Here is a 13,725-nt window from a genome sequence, read left to right as displayed (position 1 = left end):
CGACATCGGCAATCTCCGTCACGACGACCATGAAACGAAAAATATCTAGAAACGCGCCCGTATCCATGGAATCGTTGAAATTTCACAAAACAGCACAGTAACATTTTTTCAGCTTCTTTTATTCCGGTTAATCAAATTTAAAAAAACGGCCTATTTAATATTGCCGCAATATTGCTGCTATGTAACAACAATGGTCTGTGCTGTATGGGAGTGTCTTAAAATGTACACTTTCTATAAAAAAATAAAATAATACTTGTTAATAATGATGTAACAATTTAATAAATAATTATGTAGATAATAAAAGTATCTTAAAATATATACTTTCCTAGAAAAATAAAATAATAATTGCTAATAATAATATAATAATTTAATAAATAATCATGTAGATAATGAAATAACAATTTTGTTAAAAATTTAAACAATATTTTAAATAATTTTAATTCTCTAAGATAGATGATATTTCAGATTTGAAAACAAAATTATATCGAAATATATTATATATATATTTTACGAATTTTGTAAACAAAAAAACAATAATTTAACATTTGTAATTTTTTAAATATTTAACCAATTTCAACACTTTCAAAATTGCTAGCTTTTTATGAATCATACAGTGGGTAAATATGACAGTAAATTATTAAAAATGCTGCGAGATATGATTATAAATATAAAATTTTTCTTCCTTGCGCATGCGCATTCGTATAATTTTCTCGACTGCGCATGTGCGAAGAAAAAATGCCTAATCCCATTTATCTATCTATATTTAATAAATTTATGGTCTAATTTTAATTCTGATTGGCTGATCGGGATGTCCAATGTGTTCGTAAAAATTAAATGTATGTAGTGACTTTCTAGTGACTGAACGCTGTTAAAATGTACCGAACATTCCGTGATGATATGTGTTGAATGAATTCTCCTCTGTAACTGAAAAGCTTATATTACTCGTATTTCGCAAAAGGCCTCGTAATTTATCAAATATCTTAAAAAAGGAGTTGTTTGTGCAGAAAAACACAGTATTATAAATCAAATTAGTATAACACAAAGTATAACATAAAGAAGGAAACATAAATTACGGTTTTGTGCAATTTAAACGATTTTAAGATACTTGTTATAAATAGAAGAACATGTTTATTTGACGATTGTTGCGATATTATTATTAGCCATAGTGATAATAGCTAGACTTTTGGCTATATTTAAACATAGATGCCATGGCTTTTGAAGGTGAGTGAATCATTGTTTATATTATATTGCCTATTTGTAATATTATTAGTATTATTCAAGATATTTTTTGTTTACAATTAAATATATACAAAAAAATATTAAAAAATAAAATATATAAACATCTAATGTCCAAATTTATCTTTATAATTTAGATATATCTATATTATATATCTATATTTTATACAATTTATATTTTCTTTATTCAATATATAATATTTAAATCACAGGATTAAAAAATATAGTACTTATGTAGTATATTATTTTGCGTATTGGAGATTCTATAAATCTAGAATGTTTGTTTTTTTTAAGACGAAAGAAGCGACTCGGAAGAAGAACAAGATAAGTCTAGAAGTGCTACTCCAGATTCACAAAAATCAGGTAGTAATATAGCAAGAAGCAGATCGAAATCGAATTCTGCTAGTCCCAAATCTTCAGCAGCTAGGTAACTAATTTTTATCATACTTTATATTTAATCTTATCTTTATTTTTTCTATTAACTACAACTAAATATTTTAGATCTAATCTGTCATCCCCAGTGCGGAATGGATCGCCAGCTTCTGTTCGTTCCAATGCAAGCTCTAGAAAATCTTATTCTAGATCACCATCCAGATCACCTTCACCAAGCAGATCTATTTCACCAGCGGGAAATAGAAAAAGCACATCAAGATCACGCTCTAAATCTCATTCTCCTGCACTTAGAGAAACAAGAAATGGCTCACAGTCACCAACGCACTCGCATCACTCTGCAAAATCAGGTTCAAGATCTCGAAGTTCTTCTCACTCTTCATCCAGAAGTTCTCGGGCAGCATCGAGGAATAATTCACGTTCTAGATCTAGATCAAATTCAATAAGACCCAATGACACTTCATCTAAGTGTGACTCGCCCAAAACAAACTTTCGATCATCTTCCAGGTCTCCTTCGCCCCAAGCAATTTCTAAATCGCGATCTCGTTCAAGATCATTTTCTCGATCGCGTTCTGGTTCCCCGAAAGTGTCGATCCATTCACGTTCTCGATCAGGTACTCCCAAGTCTTTCCAATCAAGATCCCGTTCAAGATCTAGATCAGCTAGTCCAAAAGAAGCCAAAGCTGATTCAAGATCGAGATCAAGATCTCTATCTGCATCGAAAAAGGGTTCTCGTTCACCTTCAGCATCGCCAAATCGATCACCAATCACTGCTAGACAATCGCGATCAAGATCAAAGTCACGTTCCGTGAATGGTTCCAGGCCAGGTTCTCCTGATTTAAGAAAAAGTTCCCGTTCTAGATCGCATTCCAATTCAATAGATAGAAAATCTAGATCTAGATCAAGATCTGCTTCCGGATCCAGGAAAACATCGACATCACCATTGCAAGAGGGACGAGCTTTATCACGTTCGAAATCTAGATCCTTATCGGGTTCGAGGAAAGGCTCTCGTTCGAGATCACGATCAGGATCGCACAAATCAGGATCGAGATGCAAATCGCGATCTGTGTCGGGATCACGTAAAGGTTCCGTATCTCCAGCACATTCGAGAAAAAATTCACGTTCTAGATCTAGATCCAGCTCGCGTTCCAGTAAATCAAGATCCCGTTCAGTTTCAAGAGCCTCTCGTTCGAGGTCTCGCTCGGGTTCCAGAAAATCTATATCAAGATCAAGATCGCGATCTCGTTCAAGATCAAAGTCTGGCTCGAGATCGCGTTCAGGTTCACGTTCAAGGTCAAGATCAGGTTCTAGAAAATCTGTATCAAGATCAAGATCGCGATCGCGGTCGAGATCACATTCTAGATCACATTCAAGATCAAGATCTAGATCGGCCGTTGGATCCAGACATTCATCACGTTCGAAATCCCGATCTAGATCTAGATCGGGTTCCGGATCTAGAAAATCCAGGAGTCCTAGTAGAGATTCGGAAGGAGTAGCTAAAAAACGAAATAGAGTATTATCAGATTCTGAAGAAGAGACTGATGAAGCTAGAACAAAGAAACGTACAAGACACGAGTTATCAGATTCTGAGCATGAAGATGAAAACGAAAAGAAAAAAGACAACGACGCACACAAAGAGGAAGTTGGTGAAAATCAAGAAAATAAACAATTACATAATGAAATTGTTAATGAGCAGCAGGATAATGAAGAGTCTGATGATGAAATTATTGGTGGTGGAATGTAAGTATATAAATCTATATCTAAATTTTTTTTAGTTTTTATATAATATTTAATTTAAAATATATATGTATATATATTTTTTAAATTGAATATTATTATATAAAGACTATATATATATATAAATAAAAATTAATATTATGTGATGCATGACAAGAGGTATAACTTATTTCCAAAGTTTTTATTATTACAAATAAAAAGCAAAGAAACATAAAAATCGTCAAAAATAAGAAACATGGAAGCATAAAAACAACCAAAAAGTTTCTAAAAATTTTATGAAAACAATGAAATTAAATTTTTGATATTTTCAGAGATGATACATTGTCTGATTTCGACCGCATGTTAGCACGAAAAAAGGAAGGGCAATTCCGTAGACGTAAACGAAAAGACATTGGTATTATTAATGATAACGATGATATTATAGCGCAATTATTATCAGACATGAAGGATGCGGCTGAGGAAGATAGAAAATTGAATCAACAAAATAAACCTGCCACAAATAAGATTGCCATGTTATCAAAAGTATTGTCGCAATTGAAGAAACACGATTTACAATTGGCCTTTTTGGAACACAATGTACTGGCGGTTCTCACCGATTGGTTAGCGCCAATGCCTGACCGTTCGTTACCGTCTCTCAAAATCAGAGACAATCTCCTGAAACTATTATGGGAGGCAAGATTATATAAAATAAATTTTTTCATGCTAGATGAAAAGAATACTTGTAATATACTATTGCTTATTTATTTATTTATTATATATTATAAATTTATAGTTTCCAAAAATCGATCAATCTTCGTTGAAGCAATCTGGTATTGGGAAGGCTGTGATGTATCTATATAAGCATCCAAAAGAAACAAAAGAAAACAAAGAGCGTGCTGGTAAATTGATAAATGAATGGGCGCGGCCTATTTTCAATTTATCTGCCGACTTTAAGGCATTATCAAAGGAAGAGAGAATGCAGAGGGACCTGGAGCAAACACCTCATAAAAGAAGAAAAACCGAAGACGGAGGATCTTTTCAAAAATCGCAAGATATTAATAAGGCCTTAAAAGGAGATGCCAAGTACGTCGTCATTGACATATATAACAATGATAAATAACAATTATTAATAATTGTTTATTATTTATTTATTGATACATTAACTGTTATAAATATTAATTTTTTCTACTTTATATTTGCAGACCATTAAGACCAGGAGATCCTGGGTGGGTGGGAAGAGCTAGAGTTCCTAGACCATCTAATAAAGATTATGTTATACGACCCGACTGGAAATCAGACATTGACATTAGTAGGGTACGTTCTTCTATTTATCTGTTCTTCAAATTACAAAGTGTATACAATGTTTAACATATATACAATATTAAAACTTGTAATTTTAATATTTCAATAGATATACAAGCATTCTATAATTACTATAAATCAAAAGTACAAATGAGATTGATTTATATATCAGTTTCATTTATAATATATACTTCTGATAAAATTATTCATTTTTAAGTTCATTTTTGTAAAATGTTTCATGTTATTGCATCCAAATCTTCAATTACTGATTCTCCATATACAATTATCATATTTTATTACTTTGCACAGAGTACTAAGAAGCAAATGAGTCGATTCGAGAGACATATGAAGAACTACATGGATAGTAAGCGTATGAAATCAACGAGAAGAGCAGTCAATATATCTATAGAGGGTCGTAAAATGTCTTTATAATATCTATACATTTCTTATAGTTTATACAAGGAAATAAAACTTGTAACAATATTTGTTATTTTCTAAATCGTGATTGTACGGGAAAAGTTACATGATCCAATTTAGACCCAATATGACCAGATTTAGATCTTGCACGTCTTTCCAACTATTATCGTTACTTGTTTATTTGTAGACATAGAACGTATAGTATATAATAGCTTCACCTTTTGTAGAAAGTTAATTGCAATTATTATGCAGTTTAATTTTGAAATATGATAAAAAGAATTTTTGAGTCTTGTCAGATTGTGTTGATTAATTTTTACAAAAGGAAAAGAGACGTTATTCCCCAACAATGCATTGATAATGTGCTAAGTAATGTATTATTTGCAGCTTCTCTGTGTCTATAGAATCGAATAAAAGCAATGTATTTAAATCCACTTCTCATTCTCCAATTGACCGATATAACACTAATAATTAGATAATATATAATACATATAAAATTGCGAGTATATAAGTTATATCAAATTTTTATTTTCTGCTGAATAATACATATTTAGTGTTACAATGTAAAACACTATTGTAACATAATATTTATAGGAAGTAAGTGCGCGGTTTTCGCACACTGAATAGCGGCATACGATTTCTGTGATGGATTCGCTTAGGCAATGGAAATTTGATCTTGGAATCATGAAATTGTTTTACTTGAGGTCTGCGGCAATTTGCAGCCTTTACAATCTCCACCTTGATGATTTGTATGGAATGAGCTCGCGCGCGATGACGAGCGCCCATATCCCTGTAGCACTGCGTTACAGCTCCACTGACAGAAAGATCCCTGTATTCCCTGTACATATTATGTGTACCGGATCGAGAGTCGTATCTTAACCAAATTCCAAAGTTTTTTATCTTTATAGGTGTCTTCTCTGGAATCTAAAATAATTAAAATCAGCCATGTGTAGTATACTTTTAATAAGGTAAACACAATATCATCATGTTTACAATGACACATGAGGTCTGTTCTTTATAGCTGAACTGGCTGCACTAGTTCAGAGGTTATCTCTTTCCTCCCAATGTAGAGTAAAAAGGATAACCTCTGAACTAGTGCAGCCCAGTGTAGCCAGTTCAGCTATAAAGAACAGATCTATTGTATATCATGAGACAGATACCCGCTTGAGAGATACTATTTCTCCAGTAGATTTCTTGAACTTTTTCAATTGACGCAAGAAGTACCAAAATCTGGATTTGGCCACTATAGCATCAGGTGCGAATATTCTCATTTTGTAGAGAGGAGTTGTTTTCTCCTTCTCGGTAGGAAGCTTGCGTCCTATCACTTCGAATTCCTTCAACTAAAAGAAAAATGGAAAACAAAATTATTATTTTCTAATTTGACCTATTTATACTATATCTATAGTACAATATATAAATTTGTAGGTTATGTCATGTCGAATATCTAGATTTAATCTTTTATTTTTTTATTTTTAGGTAAATTCTAGATAAACATTCGATGCTTTGAACGAGAGAAAATCAACTTTGTTTATAAAATTTATGTGAAATTTGCCAAAATCACTCACATCCCCCTTGGCCTTCATTGTAACACGCGGTTTCGTACGTTGCGTGTCAGAAACCAAAAGGATAAACCGGAAGAAGTAAAGACTGCCATCTTGTGTACAAACCAATCTTCGCTGCTAAAAAATATACTTATTCTACGCTTGCGCACTAAAGGCCTTTGCACATACAAAATTTTAGGGTTTCTTTTCATGTAGCGAATTTTTCGCTGTGAATGATATTTAGCGAGTAGCGAATAATTCTCCGTGAAATAGCGAATTATTCGTCGTGAATAAGCGAATAGTACATTATACGAATGAACGTCGAAGGTATCTGTTGTTTTAAAAATACTGTTATTTTTGCATATACTAGAGTTAAACATTATTAAACGATTTTGCATAAATTAAAATACCGTTAAGAAATCGTAAATAAAAAATCTATTTTATCTCCTATAATGGAAGAAAATTCAATTATAATATTTTTAATGGCTAAATTAACAAAAGCATTTATAAAATAGAAACATGCAAAATAAATTCAATTTCTTATTATTCAACATTATTAAGTGATTTTGCATAAATTGATATCGTTAAGAAACCGTTAATAAATAAACAAATCTATTTCATCTTTTATAATGGAAGAAAATTCAATTATAATATTTTTAATGGCTAAATTAACAAAAGCATTTATAAAATAGAAACATGCAAAATAAATTCAATTTCTTATTATTCAACATTATTAAGTGATTTTGCATAAATTGATATCGTTAAGAAACCGTTAATAAATAAAAAAATCTATTTCATCTTTTATAATGGAAGAAAATTCAATTATAATATTTTTAATAGCTAAATTAACAAAAGCATTTATAAAATAGAAACATGCAAAATAAATTCAATTTCTTATTATTCAACATTATTAAGTGACTTTGCATAAATTGATACCGTTAAGAAACCGTTAATAAATAAAAAAATCTATTTCATCTATTTTTGATATTTCGATTTCTTTATTAAAAAAATAAACGTTATTTTTAAACGACACTTTTTAATAAGTATATTTCGATTTATATTTTGATTTGACATTTCGTTTATTCAAAATAAACGACTTTGATTAATTTTACACATATCTTATGGATACATTTTGCTCGACTTATATCGAACATAAATAAATATATAGATTAAGGCCGGTATTCATAGTCCGTTCTTATATTTAAGATCGTCTTAAGAACCCATTCAACCAATCAATGACCGCATTGCAGCTATTTGATTGGTTGAATGGGTTCTTAAGACGATCTTAAATATAAGAACGGACTATGAATACCGGCCTAAATTATGTTGCCATGTTACAGGAAATTGTCCATGTTCACCCGGAAATCCCATACTAACGTACTCATAATAATAACAAACTCGCGATACGGCAACTTGTGACACCGAAAATATTGCGCCTTATGACGTGCGAGAAATTACATTGCAACGTTTCTGTAAGTAACAACAGGAGCGAAATCGCGAGGATGATACGATTCCTCGAAAACGCCCTGATCCATCTAACGTCAAAACAATGACGGCATTGACATTCGTGTTGCAAGTCCAGTATAACGTATGAGTAACGACTGAGTCACTTTGTTGACAGCAGCTGGCAGATAACATGGGACAATCTCAGGACACAATCAAAACTTCTCTCGCTACTTCTCGCGTAATATTCGACGAGAAGGGTAATAATGGATTCACGATATGCGGCAGAGACATACCGGCCGAATTACTGGCCGAAATCTTTTGTCGCGTCGATCTTAAGACCCTGTTGAATTGTCAATTGGTATGTAAGCGGTGGTGGATAGTCATACAAAATTACATTTGGCGCAAGAAGACGGAACTGACACTCGGCAAGCCGTTCCCGCGCCGCGAGGAGATGCCCTGGCATGTATTCTACCTCATATGTAAGAGGAAACCTTTCGAGAGGAACCTGTTAAAGAATCATTCCGGCGAGCAAAAGATGAAGCATTGGGAGATTTGCAGCAACGGCGGTAATTCTTGGAGGGTCGAGCATCCGCCTGTCGGGGTACCAGAAATACCATCGACCGAACCGATATTTGAGGGAAAACAAATCTGTTTTGTAACGTCTTACCACAGTTGTACCAAGAGACAATTGGTGGATTTAGTGGCCGAAGGATTACATCCGTATGTTTTGGATGTCCTGCAGCCACCTATAATGGTATCGTAATCATAAATTATGAATTATTTAATTCAAAATTCTCTAAATATAAAGTTCTAAAAGAATAAAATATGTAAAAGTTATAATATTGTATATATTATAGGTCAGCGAATGGTATAGTTGTCGATGGGATTGCCCAGCGGTATATGAGGTCCATGTTGAACTGTTAGCATGTAGGGAAAAGGATAACAGAATCTTAGACAAGTTTCAATTTCGTGAAACCATAGAAGGCGAAAGACAGAATCAATGGCTACATGTGAGTATTCAAAATAATCCATAGCTTTATTCATTGACCTTAAAGTCAACTTATCTTCAACTTTGTTTTTATATGCTTTTCATGTGTGTGAATAGATATCTCATGTATTTGAAAACTATGGAGCTGGCTTGAGGAAGATTAACTTTTTGCATGGTGGAATGGACAAATCATTTTGGGCAGGACATTATGGTAGCAAAATGGCAGGGGCGTGTATCTGTGTAAAGATTCCTCCAGTTACTGAATATACTTATGATGATGAATCAGATACACCATCAATTTTAGATGAATAGAGATGTAAAATAATTGTTATATTATTCCAAATAAAATTAATATACTAAATGTTAATGTATATATAAAATTTTATAAAAAAAATATTAATTAATAAAAATTAATTTTTGCATAGAATTTATCTGTTGCAGATTATTAAATCCAATATATAATGTGTATAATATAAATATTATGAATGTAATTGGAAAGCTATTTCGATCAAATTTTGCGGGGCAGAGTCTTGATGGCACACATACAATTCCTTTGGATGGGGACTCATGTAGAGGCGTCCAATTACCCAAAATGTTGCATTTTCCCATTCAAATAGCACACCATGCTCTTTTACAGCAATTAAACTTCTGTTGATAGCAGTTTTTTCTATATCTTGATTCAACATTTTAAATCTCACTGTATTATGTAACAATCTGTGAATAACTTGTACACATTTGTTGAAGTTGACAAGAATCCTATTGTCTTTTGATGTACTTTGAATTGGTATCGATGATAACAGAATCCCTTCTACTGTGTCTAAGTGAACATAGTGATATAGATAATTCTTATCACCAGCAGTTAACTTTTTCGGTACCAAATATTCTACTTGATTTAATAAATTCTCCCGTATATTGGATATATCCATTGTGAGTACATGACTATCATTCTGTAAGAACATCAACAGATATACCTGTTTTTGTATAATACATATGACAAATTTATTGTTCTTAATGCAGTCTTGTTTAAATTACTTGAAAGTTATCAGCTGTTATTACTATTTTAACTGGAAAGATAATTACCTTATATATGTCAATATCTGAATCACTATCATCGGAATATCTCGAGGCCGAATTGATCTTTTCTCTAGTTGCTCGTCTTCCAAGTATAGGCATTGCCTCGTCACTCATTTCACTAACTCCACCTGTTCCTTGACTGAGTGAATCTTCAGAAGTGTGTAAAGAATATACTAAATAAAGAAACATAAAATAATTCCATATTATAACATATATACTATTTTGTATACATAATGTAAAAATTTACAAAAGGAGAGAAAATAAGTAAAATAAAGTAGAGAGAGTAAATTTTTGGATTAATTTTACATTATGCTTCTACGTGTATTGTAACTTACCAGAACCTGAGATCATAGGACTTTCTTCAGGACTACGTTTTTTCAAAATAGAAGGCAGTTCTTGTGGTTTTTTATTAATAGTAAGATTGACATTTTGCTTAGGCGGTATAATTTGCGTGTCGGATGATTTTATCAAACCAAGTAGATTCTCCGTTATACTAGACGACGCTTTTGTCATCGTGTGTTCCTCATATGGTATTACTTCCGGTCTGGCATTAGATGTAATCCATTTTGAGGCCAAGATTGTGACTCCTATTTTTTGTATATGCTTTAGCGTTTCTTGAGCTTCTTCTACATAAAATACATCCGGGCCTATTGCGTCATTATACCTGGATGAGAATAATAAAGACTTAAGTAAAGACTTAATAGTAATATCATATATATTATAAATTATATAATTTACTTTGCAGTACATCCTCCGGATTCCAACAGGACTGCTAATAAATCATGTCCGTATCCGACAACCAATAAAAACCATTTTCCATTAGGTATTAAAAATTGATCGCTACTGCCACCATCAATGATCCCGCGATTGCAAGACGAAGGATAAATCTGCTTCCATAAAACGAGACATTTCACTTGTTCTTGATTCACTAGATTCAACAAACCATTGTGTCTCAGAAATGAATGCACATCGATCATGTCTTCATGAGATAAATGAGATCCCAAAAGATGGCATTTATGATAAATGCAACTCCCTAATATAGTATATAATCTCTGACAATCCATAGGATCTTCGTTCTACCAAAATATACGCGTCTATTAAACTTTCAATATAAATAATTTTTAACACAAGCGTATCCTCTAAATTATTTAAATTATTCAATTTTAAATATACCCAATCTCTATAATCCATAGCTTCCATTTCACTTAATGCTGCATCTATTTGAATCTGCGCATCTCTCGGTAACTGTATAAAACTTGCAATCGAGAAGGCGCTTCTGAATTTAAAATTTTCAATATTTTCTGTACTGTTTTCCGATTTTAATAAATTTTTTTTTGCATCGGTATCTTTGAAAGAATCTTTGATATTTATTAATCTGTGTATAAATAGAATGAAGAAATGATCCAAGGAGGAGTGATTTTCCGCAGAAGTAAAACACTTTGTCAATGATTGATAAGTAAATTCTAATGTTCTGACAATATCCTCCATAATTTTGACAACTTCTTGAGAGGTACAACTAAAAAGTAGTAAGATTTACATTATAAATTCTTCATGTATCACATTTTTTTATATGATATATTGTGTTTTCAATCAAAACTTACCATTTATCAGGCAAAGTTATTAAAAGCAATTCATCATCGCGAGATGTATATACAACATGTGTTTCTTTTTCACCGATGCGGATAGTCGTGCTAGAAAATATAAGCTATTATCATTTTTTAATTTATAATATATATATTATATTACATGCAGATATGTGTGTACCTGACAGGTTGTAGATTCACTATACTGGGTAATAAATGATTAAGAGTTATAAAAGCTCCCCTTGCAGTACACAAGGAAGAATTTACATTTTTAGTTTCGGATCGCGGAAATGTGTACAATACACCTTGCAATTCTTGTCCTACTTCCGAGAGATCTGTAGTTTTTAAATATATTACGCCCAATGGATAATCCAACAACGATTCCATCAAGGAATTATTATTTTCTCTATTTACTAGATATTGGGCTAATATCGATTGCTAAAAGATGTAATTGATAAATTTGTTTATCATAAATATCTCCTTACAATTGCTGCATTTATGTAAATACTAATTACTTTTGGTTCATTTATTCTTGATAGTTTCCCAGTCACATCAACACCAGCTACTCTTTGCAGTTCTAATATTACCTGGAAAAATAAAAAATTTTAGAATTTTTAAAAAATTTAAGAGATGAAAAAAATACACAAATTTACAACTTAATAATCTGTATTTAAAGATAATATGTATTTAAATAATTGGATTTTAAACAAATTTATTAGACTTTTCTGTCATGTATTAATCTTACATTTGATGGTGTGATGATTTCAGATAATATCTGATCTAGATTTTGAAAAGTAACATTGTTTGAATTAATTCTGCGTAACCAATCCCCAATTTTAATATTTTTATTCTTCATAGCTTCACCATCAGGTATAAATCCTGCTACCATAACTCTCACTTTATCCGAAAATGCCTTTGGTGTGATACCAAAGTAAGCTTCGCATAAGGTTGCTCTTCTTCCCAACTTATGTCTTCTTTCAGGATCAATCCACAATGTAACTTTGCGAATTTCTCCTGCCTTATATGTTTAAAAACCATTTGTTTTTATGTTTTTGCAATATATTTTTCTTATTACCATCCAGTATTCCTAATCATTACCTGGAAATCTCGAAATGTGACTTCCTTGTTTCCACTGCCATCTCCTTTTTCCTGTTCTACTGTGTTGCTTGACGTAGTGCTATTATTGATCCTCTTATTTCTCGTGCTCCACCGCTTACTCTCCTTACGTCTAATCAAACGAAACAGTTTACCAGCTCTCGTGCTACGACGACGTGTCAATTCAGGTTGAGGACTGTCATTCTTATCATCCAAAGTTGCATGATCAGACTCGAACAAAATCTCCTCTACGGATTCTATGTAAAATACTTCTCCATTGGGTCCAATTTCTGATTCCCATTCAACTGCAGAACTGCAATTATATCCCAAATTAGGAAGAGTATATCTTATCAATTTTTGAAAAATATATTAATCTAAACTTGTTAAGTTAAGTGGGGATTTTGGTTTACCTGTCGGTATCCGAATAATACGATCCTGTGCTGGAACCGCTGTCACTCGCCCACCAATCGTGATCATCTTCGTTGCAAGCATCCGTAGAGTACGATTGATTAGAATGTTTACATTTTGATTTTAATGGGACGCTCTTGTTTTCTATTTCGCTCATGGTTTATTAAAAATTATTGTAACAAATGCAAATTTTACAATTTTGAACTCTGTTGGATATTAAATATTATACAATATCATATTTCTTTGTATCTTCAACATTATAATACATATGATTATTATTATTATTAATACATGTAATAATTATTATTAACTTCACGTGTGCTTATTCATTGTAACTGTAGCAAGGTAGACTCAAAGCTTGTTAACTACCTGAATGCACCTGTAGCATAAGAGCCTGAATATGGCTCATATAGGTAAAAGAAAGAGAGAGAAAGAGAAAAAGAGTGGGGATTCCACAAACACCTTTCATTTCAATGTATAAAGGAGATTCATACAATATATGGATACAAATATAGTATATATAAAACTTAAA

The 13,725-nt window shown here is 32.1% G+C and overlaps 4 protein-coding genes across 7 annotated transcripts; 2 read left to right on the top strand and 2 right to left on the bottom strand.

Annotated features, from left to right (window-relative positions):
• The first annotated feature begins 882 nt into the window (after positions 1 to 882).
• On the top strand, positions 883 to 5,127 carry LOC145961384 (uncharacterized). The gene is made up of 7 exons (XM_083081513.1): positions 883 to 1,221; positions 1,531 to 1,663; positions 1,738 to 3,366; positions 3,675 to 4,035; positions 4,136 to 4,425; positions 4,545 to 4,656; positions 4,954 to 5,127. Exons 1-7 carry the CDS (start codon positions 1,209 to 1,211, stop codon positions 5,074 to 5,076), a joined length of 2,661 nt encoding a protein of 886 aa, XP_082937639.1. The 5' UTR covers positions 883 to 1,208; the 3' UTR covers positions 5,077 to 5,127.
• Positions 5,128 to 5,566: 439 nt separating this feature from the next.
• Rpl18a (ribosomal protein L18A) lies at positions 5,567 to 6,753 on the bottom strand. The gene is made up of 3 exons (XM_083081514.1): positions 6,624 to 6,753; positions 6,219 to 6,398; positions 5,567 to 5,982 (listed from the first exon to the last, which is right to left on the bottom strand). The coding sequence occupies exons 1-3, from the start codon at positions 6,639 to 6,641 to the stop codon at positions 5,647 to 5,649; spliced, it is 534 nt and encodes a 177-aa protein (XP_082937640.1). The 5' UTR covers positions 6,642 to 6,753; the 3' UTR covers positions 5,567 to 5,646.
• Positions 6,754 to 7,924: 1,171 nt separating this feature from the next.
• LOC145961916 (F-box only protein 6) lies at positions 7,925 to 9,460 on the top strand. 2 transcript variants are annotated; one of them, XM_083082517.1, is made up of 4 exons: positions 7,925 to 8,071; positions 8,224 to 8,799; positions 8,903 to 9,055; positions 9,151 to 9,460. In XM_083082517.1, exons 1-4 carry the CDS (start codon positions 8,039 to 8,041, stop codon positions 9,343 to 9,345), a joined length of 957 nt encoding a protein of 318 aa, XP_082938643.1. In that variant the 5' UTR covers positions 7,925 to 8,038; the 3' UTR covers positions 9,346 to 9,460. The 2 variants fall into 2 exon arrangements, with proteins under 2 accessions (XP_082938643.1, XP_082938642.1); XM_083082516.1 differs by having other exon boundaries at positions 7,929 to 8,071; positions 8,221 to 8,799.
• Positions 9,061 to 13,690, bottom strand: In (inturned planar cell polarity protein). 3 transcript variants are annotated; one of them, XM_083082506.1, is made up of 12 exons: positions 13,485 to 13,690; positions 13,196 to 13,399; positions 12,789 to 13,098; positions 12,436 to 12,708; positions 12,206 to 12,277; positions 11,872 to 12,128; positions 11,709 to 11,798; positions 11,281 to 11,623; positions 10,846 to 11,183; positions 10,443 to 10,771; positions 10,114 to 10,280; positions 9,061 to 9,980 (listed from the first exon to the last, which is right to left on the bottom strand). In XM_083082506.1, the coding sequence occupies exons 2-12, from the start codon at positions 13,348 to 13,350 to the stop codon at positions 9,513 to 9,515; spliced, it is 2,802 nt and encodes a 933-aa protein (XP_082938632.1). In that variant the 5' UTR covers positions 13,351 to 13,399; positions 13,485 to 13,690; the 3' UTR covers positions 9,061 to 9,512. The 3 variants fall into 3 exon arrangements, with proteins under 3 accessions (XP_082938632.1, XP_082938631.1, XP_082938633.1); XM_083082505.1 differs by having other exon boundaries at positions 13,196 to 13,689; XM_083082507.1 differs by lacking the exon at positions 12,436 to 12,708 and having other exon boundaries at positions 13,196 to 13,690.
• Between the last annotated feature and the right edge of the window lie 35 nt (positions 13,691 to 13,725).

Source organism: Camponotus vicinus, unplaced genomic scaffold, assembly GCF_025532165.1.
Source record: "Camponotus vicinus isolate PSW18456_S1 unplaced genomic scaffold, iyCamVici1.0 SCAF_11, whole genome shotgun sequence".
Taxonomy (NCBI): domain Eukaryota; kingdom Metazoa; phylum Arthropoda; class Insecta; order Hymenoptera; family Formicidae; genus Camponotus; species Camponotus vicinus.
The sequence above is the reverse complement of the archived record's forward strand: the minus strand, read 5'-3'. Positions and strand labels throughout refer to the sequence as shown.

What these genes read in the sequence shown, in the direction of transcription:
- LOC145961384 (XM_083081513.1), top strand. An exon ending in GAAATTATTGGTGGTGGAAT is followed by an intron (nt 3,367 to 3,674) that starts GTAAGTATATAA and finishes TGATATTTTCAG; the next exon opens with AGATGATACATTGTCTGATT. An exon ending in GCCTTAAAAGGAGATGCCAA is followed by an intron (nt 4,426 to 4,544) that starts GTACGTCGTCAT and finishes TTATATTTGCAG; the next exon opens with ACCATTAAGACCAGGAGATC.
- Rpl18a (XM_083081514.1), bottom strand. An exon ending in AAATAGTATCTCTCAAGCGG is followed by an intron (nt 5,983 to 6,218) that starts GTATCTGTCTCA and finishes TAATTATTTTAG; the next exon opens with ATTCCAGAGAAGACACCTAT.
- LOC145961916 (XM_083082516.1), top strand. Translation starts at nt 8,039, where the DNA reads ATGACGTGCGAGAAATTACATTGCAACGTTTCT. An exon ending in TCCTGCAGCCACCTATAATG is followed by an intron (nt 8,800 to 8,902) that starts GTATCGTAATCA and finishes TATATATTATAG; the next exon opens with GTCAGCGAATGGTATAGTTG. An exon ending in GACAGAATCAATGGCTACAT is followed by an intron (nt 9,056 to 9,150) that starts GTGAGTATTCAA and finishes GTGTGTGAATAG; the next exon opens with ATATCTCATGTATTTGAAAA.
- In (XM_083082506.1), bottom strand. Translation starts at nt 13,350, where the DNA reads ATGAGCGAAATAGAAAACAAGAGCGTCCCATTAAAATCAAAATGTAAA. An exon ending in AAATCATCACACCATCAAAT is followed by an intron (nt 12,278 to 12,435) that starts GTAAGATTAATA and finishes TTATTTTTCCAG; the next exon opens with GTAATATTAGAACTGCAAAG. An exon ending in CAAGAATAAATGAACCAAAA is followed by an intron (nt 12,129 to 12,205) that starts GTAATTAGTATT and finishes TACATCTTTTAG; the next exon opens with CAATCGATATTAGCCCAATA.